The 10,963-nt window shown below is 42.8% G+C and overlaps 1 protein-coding gene across 1 annotated transcript in view; it reads right to left on the bottom strand.

Annotated features, from left to right (window-relative positions):
* mapkapk5 (MAPK activated protein kinase 5) overlaps positions 1-8,870 on the bottom strand; it is a 16,760-nt gene extending 7,890 nt beyond the window's left edge. Inside the window, exons 1-7 of the mRNA XM_008289160.1 lie at positions 7,952-8,870; positions 6,047-6,120; positions 2,515-2,590; positions 1,586-1,683; positions 1,379-1,487; positions 939-1,028; positions 385-480 (exon numbers count right to left, since the gene is read on the bottom strand). Of these exons, the coding sequence (XP_008287382.1) occupies positions 385-480; positions 939-1,028; positions 1,379-1,487; positions 1,586-1,683; positions 2,515-2,590; positions 6,047-6,120; positions 7,952-7,987 (579 nt within the window). The 5' untranslated portion in view covers positions 7,988-8,870. The remainder of the gene's footprint in view (positions 1-384; positions 481-938; positions 1,029-1,378; positions 1,488-1,585; positions 1,684-2,514; positions 2,591-6,046; positions 6,121-7,951) is intronic.
* Between the last annotated feature and the right edge of the window lie 2,093 nt (positions 8,871-10,963).

Raw genomic sequence — 10,963 nt, 5'->3', positions numbered from 1 at the left:
AGCATGTTTTTGGACTGTGTGGGAGGAAGCCGGAGAACCCGGAGAGAACCCACGCTGCACGGGGAGAACATGGAGACTCCTGGGTGTCCTCACCGGGACGTGAACCGGCGACCTTCTAGCTGTTAGGCAATGATGCTAACCACAGAGCCACCTTCCAAACTTCAACTCTTAAATATCAAACATGTTCACATTAATCAGGGGAGCTCTGAGGAGTCTGCAAGCAGCTCAGGAGGTTTCATATCGTATCTGTAAAACCTTCACAGTAACAGTTAATGTGGCCAGAACATCATGAGGGGTGAACCGGTGGTGAATCTGCCTTTAGTCTGAACTCAACGTAAGTCGTGAGGAAGCAGCACATCTTCAGTGAACTCTGCTTATTCTCACCTGAGGTGCTACGTAGTAAGGAGTGAACTGAGGGGTCATCAAGTCTCCTTGATCAATTTTGGCAAAGCCAAAGTCACACAACTTCACAGGTGCATCCTGCAGAAAAGACAGAATCACAGAGTGAGACACGTGAATGTGGAGCGAGCACAGAAACATATTTTAGCAGCTTCCTTTAAATCATTTCAGTTTGTTTATATCTCAGAGGCTTCACTTGATAGGACCCATTTGGGATATCACTGAAGTCGTTGCCAGAGCAAGGACTGGTTTCAAAGTCTATCACAGCAACTGTGGAGCGGATATTTCTACAAGATCTTGGCCGAACTCTGGCCAGACGTGGCCAAGAAAACTTCCCTTCTTCCAGCCTGTCGTAAAGTAAAGCATTCTGACTGGAGTCCAGCAAAGTTTCTGCTCCTTTGTAGTTCTTACTGTATTTAGTGTGCAGACTTAATTAGCTAAAAAGCATCAGCCCACACAGCAATGGTGCTGCTGGTATACTTTTAAAGCAGCGGTAATTATGTCTGCATATGAAATGAAACGGAACCCCAGCAGCTTACCAGAGAGTTGTCCTTAAAGAGCAGGTTCTCTGGCTTCAGGTCGCGATGTGCAATATTTAAGGAGTGACAATGTTCCAACGCTTGACTGATCTACAGGGAGAAAAGACATCAGACTGAGACACCAGCTCCATGGGTGTGTGTGTGTCAAAGCACTTTTAATCAGCTTGGTGTGTGTCGCCTCTTCTGACCACATGTCTCGCTGCCCGAATGCAGCGCGAGCAGCTTGATCCAGGCAGGGGGCTGCTAATGACATGGAGAGGCCACCAGACGCGTCGTTGCCCACAGAAATAAAACGTTTCACAGGAAAAGTCAGACGAAGCACGACAAAGGCTGAGCGGGATTAAATATTTACAAAAAATCCCCATTCAGGAAAGTAATGGAACAACAGCCTGTAGTACACTGAAGGACGTGCTTGTGTGTGTGTGTGTGTTTTCACCCACCTGTTTGGTGACCTGGCTGGCCATCTTTTCGGTAAAGTGCCTGTGCTGACTGATTCTGTGGAATAGCTCGCCGCCCTCCATCATCTCCATGACGATCAGGAGCCTCGCTCTGTGGGAAAAAAAAAATAAACAAGAAGGCAGATATGTGAAAGAGAGGAGATAACGTGAACATACGAGGCGTGAAAACTCACACACAGAGCTCTTTACCTCGGGCTGGACTCGTGCGGGAATTGGACACTGTTTGCGTAAACCTCCAGGATCTGCACTATGTTCGGGTGGTTGGCACACATCATATGGAGCCGCACCTGTAATGGAGAGGATTCACTCAAGTGTATTTTCATTTTAACACCATGCGGTCACAAATCAGTCTGTTTGTCCTAAAAACACACTCTGATGTGGGGTTGTACCTTTCCCTGCTTAAAGGAAATGATAAAATGGCAGTTAAAGGTGAGATCAATGTGTGTTTACACTCAGATAAAGCGTTTACAGTTTGTTAAATTGTTTCACCTCTTTGCTGTATTTCATAATGAATGTTTGGATCATTAGTGGGCAACACATATTCACAGCAGTCAAATAAAAACCAACAGATTTAACAAATGTATCTGCAAATTATGCAGCGACCACTAAAGAGGCGCTGCCAAGTAATCACAATGACTCTAATTATGCAGCGTCAGACTAAGCAAAAAGCCATCAGCCAGATACACCAAACAAACCTTTAGAAACACGTGCTTGTGATTTAAGAAGACGAGCCTGAAGAACATGTTGTTTAGTGGTAATGATCTCTGCGTATTTGCTCGTTCAGCTGCAGCAGCCTGTGTGAAGCGAGTGTGTGTGTTTTGACCGCGTGTCTCGCCGCCTAACTGCTGTAAAAGCTGCTTGATCAAAACAGGGGGCTGCTAATGACATGGAGAGGCTGCACGGCAAACTGTTCGCCGCAGGATGATGACAACGCCGCGGACAAAGAAGTCCACACAAACAGACAAGAGGCAACAGGAGACGGAGTGACAACGAGAGGAAAAACAAGAATTAATAAAAGACTGGGAACAAGCTGGCAGACAGAACAAAGCATATCGATACAGCCAAAGACGACAAACAAACAGGCATTAATCACAAGCAGGACGGCGTTTTCCTCTAACCTCGTTTCTGGCCTTGGGCCGATCAATGAGGATCTTCAGAGCCAGGCGTTCCTGAGTTGACTTCTTTACACAAACTCTGGACAGAAGAAAACAAAGAGTCAATAAATATCTCACACAACACAAAGTTTGTCAGCGATGTGATCATGTCAGGAATGCGTAAGGTAGTTTCTGCGGTGGGGCAGAGGGGTTTTCTCGTTTTCTACGGCCAGACGGTTGCTCTGTTTGTCGATGATGAACAGGAGCGCTTATCTGAGTCACCTGCTCTGAATCCTCGTCTGTAAAATGTAATCACCGTGAGCAAATGAGTAAATAAACATCATCAATATCAGGTGAAGTCACAATTATTCGACCCAAAACCACAAGTTTATCTGTGAGGACGTTGTGTGTTCAATAAAATGCCCGACGGTCTCCATTCTTTACAAATACAATCAATTTGGGACAATGTGTGGTGTGATAAAGGCTGCATCTGTATCTATCAACTTTCATGCCATTTGTTGCCTTTAAATGTGGCTTTAATGTTGATAAAATCACATTATTCAGCAGTTTCACATTTATATTCTCGGTCAGCATGTTGTGATTTTATATATAATTCCAGTTTTTATTTATTTTTGCAGCGCAGCACGTCACAAAGCAGACAAACAAAACACAACACGGTTAGAATTAAACCTAAAAATGAAGCCTTGAGCATGAAAGAAGGTGAAAAAAAAAAAACAGGTCAGTCATTAACTCATTTACATTCCAGCTTCAGCTTAAATTAACATGCAACCAAAGCTGATCCAATTCCTCTTTTGTTTTCCCTCCTCACTGTTAATTCTTTCCAGCATGTGTTTGTATGATCTTAATCATTTCATCGGTCCATTCCTTTACTACAGTGGGGGGATTTACAAAAAGCTGCTGTGTGAGTCTTGCAGCTGTGAGAAGAACTTTTAAAATCTGTTATACAGCTGGTAACACCGTCTTATCACCGAGGGGACAAAACTGTGAAAGGCAGCGAGGAGCTCAAGCGGTTCCCAGAGATATTACACTGGAATGGATAAAGTAGAGAACACCCCCAGATTATGAGCAAATATGTGCCCACCACCTTCCAACACACAGCACAAGACGAGCAGAAAGTATTCCCATTTGTGTGGCTGCAATCAGGATATCATCGGCCTATTTACTCAAAGATTACTTCATCAATATCCTGTTATCGCTGCAGATCTACATACGATTTCTGCTGATGAAGGACGAATCGTTTCAGCTGCTCTACACAACGCTGAGCTGCAGGGAGCGAGCTCGTAATACTCGTGTAGGGGTTCATTTAAGCTTTACTGACAGTTCCTATGTTCTTAAATATTGCTTTTCGGCTGATAAACATTTGCATCCCTCTTTTACAGCCTCACTAATATGCGCTCTGAAATTAAATTTGGCCAAACACAAGCACAGAGACAAGAGAGCAGCCGACTGGATGGAGTTGAGATTTTGTCAACATCACAGTTTGTTACGAGAAACCTTCTCCGCATCTTTGTAACTAGAGTAAAATGAAGGAGAAAGCCATCTGTGTATGTCATATTCCTCATGCGTCATATGGTTGAAATGAAATAAATCTGGGAAAGAGTTTCTTCAAACTACACCAGATTGAATATGGACCCAGCTGATATGAATTTTACTTTCTGAGAAACTCAATAACTCTTTTCCCCACTCTTCTAGCCTGCAAGGACTCAAATATTCACTTTAAAGAGCAACCTCTGGCCCTTGAACTCAGATTACACTATTAAAGCATTACTGCAAGAAACATTCTGCTTCGGCCAAAGTTCACTTCACTGGGAAGCAATACCAACCTAATGAATCACAGAGTTAGACAGAGAGGAGGAGGAGGAGGAGGAGGGGGCTGGGATAGTAAAAGACACAAATGTTCTCCTCTGTGGGGCAGAAGGAGGTGAATAACAGCAAAGTCTCCATAAAACCCCGAGTGAAAAACAGAGTCAGAAAAATAGGAGACGGGGTGAGCAAGAGCTGCCTGAAAAAGAAACAGCACGGCATGAATCATAGAGCGTGTTTACATCAAGGCCTGATGAGTCAATTTCTCAGTATTCTTGTCACTTGAGGCCAAAACTACACACATTAGGAAATAACAGGTTGCTCTCCCCGGAAACAGACTTGCGGTGCCTTCTAAAGTGCAGAATGAGCAGAAGGAATCAGTGACAGCCGGTTGATGCATCGCAGCCGGTGTCTAGCTGGAATCAGCAGGGCAGGCAGACTCGCACAAAAGAAACTGCAAGTAACTCCGAAACTGCTGGAGCTTCTGCATTAGACAAACAGAAATTATTCCTATGAAGGGATTACGGCAGCGATGCAGGACGACGCAGAGGCTTCTCGCCTTCGAGGTCCGCCAGACTTCATGAGGTTTATGATGTTTTTGAGTTGCTGCTAGTTATTGGGAGCATCTCAGAAATGTGCACTTTGCTGTGACAGATTATTCCCCAACTGTCAGGGTTGAAAGTACTAGAAGAATGCACAGAGAAACCAACTGCTGGGCTTTATTATTGATCCCTCGTGAATCCCTAAGCATCAACTAAACATCTAAGTTGAGCAGAGCACCAGATTTAGACACGAATCCACTTTTTTCATCGTGGTTACACATATGCATTTGCACAAGACGACGTCCAACAACAGGCTGAATTCTTGCACAGAAGGTTGTGAGGGATCAAAGTTTTGGGTCGGAGTCAAGCCCAGGATTCTGCAGTTACATGCGTCTGAGCTGACCGAGCCACCACCAGGACCAACAAACACAGCGCCTGTGCTCAACGTAATCTATTAAGCCTCCAGGTGTGACGCCGTTAAACGCCGGTTCAGTCGCTTACAGCAAGAATCTGGTGATTTCATTTTCTCAAATGTGTGTTAATGTGTCAAAGGTGAGGTCAAGCCGTGCTCGAGAACTGGTGCCACAGTGATGCAATAAAAGCACAGGAGAAGCAATGAGCTGCAAACGTCAGCAACGTGTAGGAAGATTTATTTTTTTTATTTTTCTTGGCAGCAAACACAAACTCTGACCGTTCAACAGTTAACACATAATCTGCTCTGACATCATCTCTGCAGTAGTAGTCGACGGTGATTTAATCGTGAGCAGCAGGGGCCGGGGAATATCGCAATATTTATCTCTTAATCATATCAGGGGGGGTTTTAGAATATTCTGAGTCAGAATATACTATTTTCAGATCAAAACTGAAATAGAAAGCAATCTCAGTGGACCATGACGCTGCTCTCATCGCTGGCCTGAGCCCAGCATGTCAGATGTCAGATTTCTCTCTGTGTAATACCGCAATCCAAAACGATGCTGGTCAAACATGGCAACTGATGTATGACGGTGATCCTCGGACATCAGCAACACAGATTAACAGGCGGCTTCTCAACCACGATGATGTGTCCTGCTTTTGTAGTACAACTTGTTCACGTCGTAGTTCAATAAAATAATGACCTTCTAGCAGCACACTCACAGTTAAATCAGCAGTAGAGACCACATTCAGGGACGGGAGAGAAGTCTGTCACTCACCTGACGGGTCCACTGATGCCGGCGCCCAACTTCTGTGTCCAGTTTATGTTGTACTCGTCCAGAATGGATGTCTCCTGTGTGAAAAACAAAGCACACACAAAAAATGTATAAGACATTTGGAGTGGGGGGGGGCGAAAAAAGGCTGACTTTTGAGCTATATTGGAATGCATTACAGGGTTAAGCTTTTGGATTCCTTTTACTTTTCCAAGCTGTCAGCATAGTTTATGTCATGCAGTACAATCACCAGCTCATGAGAAGGAAAAGAAAATCTACTGCACAAGTCAGACCGTTCCTAATCATTGCCAAAGCACAGGAAATGATTTCCCAATACCTGGAATGTAACTTCTATCTCTCATAAAATGGACTTCTCACATAATTTAGAAGAGAGTTTGGCAAATGTTACTGACGCTCTCCTGCGAGAGTGCAATGCATTTCGCCCCCAATGTGTTCGCACTGGGTTATGTAACAGCTATATATCCATTATCACCTCTCTATTTTAACAATAGTGCTAATCCTTAACACAGATTATTCTTGGAAAAAAGACAGCTTTGGCTGACATAAAACACATGCATCTGGGAGAGCTCCGCCGCTGCTGCCAATAAAAAGATGTGGGGGGCAATCCTGGAAGAAGAAGGGAGACAACTTTTGCAATCACCCGAGCTGAAAACCCTTCATCTGCTTGTTCTTTACATTACAAAACCCAGAACTTTAGAACACAAAAAAAATAAATTGGCCCCTTTTTTCCTTCCTCTCCTGAGTATATATTGGTCTTGGCCACTGCAGTACGATTTTGTGCCACTGCCAACAGCCACCATAACGTCCTTCCACTGCCCTGGCCAGTCCAATCTGCTCTGTGTAAACACAAAGACGCTGATGATAACTGGGATTTATTCACGCGGCACGGCACGAGGGGCTGGTATTTAGTACACAACTACTCAGCTGTCTGTACCATAAACTTCTTATCTTTGAAGGGCCTGACCTCACTGTGCCCAGGACAGTGAATCTAACAACCGACTGGCTCTGCGGGAGAAAATTCTGGCGGAAGACACAGTATTTGTAAATACAAGCCAACCATGTGCACTATTAGGCCCGGTTTAATTGTTGATAATTGTAGGGTAATCAAGTAAGGCAAGAACTAAGATGTTTTGATCCAATCCTCTGAATTCAACCTATTCTGGAGCAAGTTCCTTTTGCATCATAGGCTACCATGATGATTTCTGGGTTCACTGTGCCAAGGTCTTGATAACAGATAGCCTGCGTTAAGCCAAAAGTTAGCTCGTTAACCCGTTGATCTTCCTTCACGCTAGCAGCCACAGTGGATAACCAGCGTGTGCCCCAGTTCTCAGCTTCTTCTCTCCCAAATGTGAAAGCAGGGGCCAGGGCCACTCAAGATCACGTTTTATTGCCGACATCGATGCCTGTGCAGTGAGACACTGAGGGGATCAGGCCAAGAACAAATCCCAGGACCGGGTTGTGTGGACATGTTGCTGGGTAATGACCATCAACCAATGACAAAGACCCCAACGCCACAGTAATGTTCATCATGGGAAAACTTTCCATTGTGCATTTTTCATTTTTTACATGCCCATAAGTCACAACTGCATGCTGGAGCTGTCAGGAGCTGCCATGTGTTGCATCAATCTGTGGCAGCCTCATAAAACAAGATCCAAGTGTACTTTTAGTGGTGTCGTCACTGAGCAACAGACAATTAGGATCATGATGACAGGAAAAGATTTAAAATTATGTTGTAGATGTTGATCCAAATATAGAACAATTTAAATGAATCAGAGATTGGTTTTAATCTACTAAAGCAGAAATGCAGATATAACATGTCCATCATCAATTTAGACCACTACAGTTGTAAAAAAAAAACCACCACATATTGATATTTGATTTTGCTATTACCTTGATGAACTTGTCTGCGTTGTTATCCTCCGACATGGTGCTCTGCTCTGGACAGATGAAGTCTGCCTCCACAGTCTCACACGGTAGAAACAAAGAAGATGTCTTCTTGCAAAGTTTTGGTCTTGAAACCCTGGACCGTACCAAGGCTGGTTATATTACTACTGATGACAGAACAAGCCCATTAGGGCGAAATGATATTCGGCCACGGATTAGCCAAGTATCGCTCCTCCTGAGACCTGCAGCCCAGCAGCCGGTGCGATTTAACGTGAGATCAGCCCAGCTCGGCTCACAACCTCGGGGTCCGACTCGCTCTTCAAGTCGTCTTAAACTCACTGTAGTGACCATGTAGAGTGCCAATCTACGAGCGAGGTGACCAGAAAAAGCCGGAACGACGTGGACTAGTCCACCACTTTTGGAGGCGCACTTAGCATGGGACCTGAAGTGGTATTTATAGCCAGCGCAATGAGAGCAGTGCTCTGCTAGCGCTGTGAACACACTGGGGATTGAGCAGTTGCTGTTAGCTCGCTCGCTAGCAAGTCAGCTGGTGCCACTCCATCTCACGGCCAAGGCAGACGATTACACAAAAAAGGGCAATCGTGAAGAATAAAGTAGACCGGTGGTACCACCTGAAAACCACCTATATTACCCCGGGGAAGAGCTCGGTCGATCTGACACAGCGAGCACACCGCGTTCCCAAAAGCACAGCAGCCTATTATGTCGTCGAGCTTTCTAACGCGCTAGCGAGCTAGCTGAGTCAAGTTAGTTTCCCAGCTCCGCTCAAAATCCACGAATATTAACATTCTTCAATAAGACAGCGCAAGAACTATCAGAGGTCATGCGGAACGATACCACTATGGTAGTGGTGAAAGGGATCAACGAAGAATGTTTTCAGAGGTGACCAAGGAGATACCCGCATCTCTGGACTATTTTGCTAATCCCATAGCTTCTTGTCAGAGGAATACACAACCCCAGTCGGCACTACGCAGTAGAGGTCCGAGCAGACCGCCTGATTAAAATCATTGATACGTTTTGGAAATTCGGACAATATGTGCATGTACACCCTTTATTTATCAATAAACAAGTCATCTTCATACGTTTAAAGAATGTCTTTGTCTGTATATTTTTTAACTGACATGTTCCACATCTTTTTATTGGACGCGGTTCTAAGGGGCGGACAGTTAGAGGTCCTTACAAGGACCCAGTTTTCAATGCGGATTGAAGGGTTAAATATGTGTAAGGGTTTTATATGCAGTTTGGCGAACAGCTGTTTGTTTCTTTCTACGGTTTTTCTAAGTGTGGACTCGTGTACAGTCGATCGCAATAGCGCTGCAATACACAGGAGCAGAAAGTTATATATTTAAGACTTACTCAAGAATTGTATTTAAAGGAAATTTTGAGGTCCTTGTCCTTAGTTTTTCCATTTTCTGCTGCTTAATACTGTATTCCGATATAATCTACTGCTGATCATTTATTAATCTGTTTAATGTATTTTACTGCTGTACGGATTAGTGATAAAGTCATTACCAATACATCAATATCAAATGTAATTCTCATAAAGTAGCGTATTAAGCAGCAAACAGCTAACCTTCAATGAACATTCCCTGAAGGTTACTTTTTTGTAACCTATAAACATACATCATACCCAGCAACCAATGGAATATTTAGGGAACATTTTGCAAATTTTCACTTAAGGTACAGGAAATCTTTGCTAATGCTCCCTGGCTGTCATTTTGTACAGTTTTCTTGGCAGAACATTTGTTTTTTTTAGGGGGGAATGTGCTTTGAATATGTCATGACTTCACAGTGTTAACATTCGCAGAACATTCCCCAAACGCATGCTGCTCTGCGCGGTATGTTCATGAATGTTTGCCAAGGGTTATTTCGTGAAAATCTTAGAAGACCTTAAGTGAGCATTCCAAGAAAACTAGACACGAACTATAACCTCAAGGTTCAGGGAACATTCTGCAAACGCTCAAACCATAATTTTTCACCCAAAAGCAAACGTTCTGCAGAAAACCTTCCAAAATTGCTGCCAGGGAACGTTTGCTAAAGATGCGCAACAAATCTTTTCCCAGATGTCCTATTGTTTGATGGGTATGCCATACTTTTATAGGTTAAGGCAAGACTGAGGGAATTTCTTAACTTTACTCAGCTGTATAAAAAGTAACTGCAATAAACCTCATCCTTATCAGCTACAACGAATAAACTGACAAACACTAATGCACTAAAAACACTTACATGTTCATTATTTTTGTTGTCAATTCTGAAGTATTCATTAAAGTTTTTTTTTCATCATAATTAAGAATGAATATGTGTTGATCAGAATTACAAATTGAAACATGGCAATAAAAAAATCGCATGAAATCCAGCATGTATGATGTGCAACCCAGGATTAGTTTTTAAATTCCTTTTTTTAAAAAGAAACTTGACTGCAGTTGAGAGCAATACTTAGATGCTGCTCCTGAGAATGACCTATTTATCCCAATGTCAGAGATTGTTTCTATCCTATTGTTCTCTTTTGGGGTTGTTTTCTTTTATTATCATTGTCATTAATTTATTTATTTTGCATAATACAGCCACATTGAATTTCCCTTCTGGGATAAATAAAGTATTTTTCATTTCATTTCACAGCTTTTGTGATAACTGTTGTATCTTCTATGCAATTCAGAAAATAAATAAATAAATACATGCATAAAGCAATTTGTACCTTGAAGTTCTTATCTTTGCCATAGCATATGAAACCATTCATATTTTAAAGGTATCTCATGTGCTAATGCGCCACCACATGTTTTAAATATGTTACACAATAAGTATGCAAATCATAATATCTGCCAGAGAAATCACAATTAGATGTTTTCCTCCCATTGTTCAGCCCTGAATTAGAGAGATTAGAAAATCTCTTGACACTCTCATGAATTGTGCAGCTAATTTGGTAATAAGTGTGACATGTTTATGACAAAACAGTCTAAGTTTATGTGTTGAGAATAAATATATATTGGACATAGTAAATCT

The sequence above is a fragment of the Stegastes partitus genome, unplaced genomic scaffold (genome assembly GCF_000690725.1).
Source record: "Stegastes partitus isolate 25-593 unplaced genomic scaffold, Stegastes_partitus-1.0.2 Scaffold596, whole genome shotgun sequence".
Classification (NCBI taxonomy): domain Eukaryota; kingdom Metazoa; phylum Chordata; class Actinopteri; family Pomacentridae; genus Stegastes; species Stegastes partitus.
This window is presented reverse-complemented; position numbering and strand designations above follow the sequence as displayed.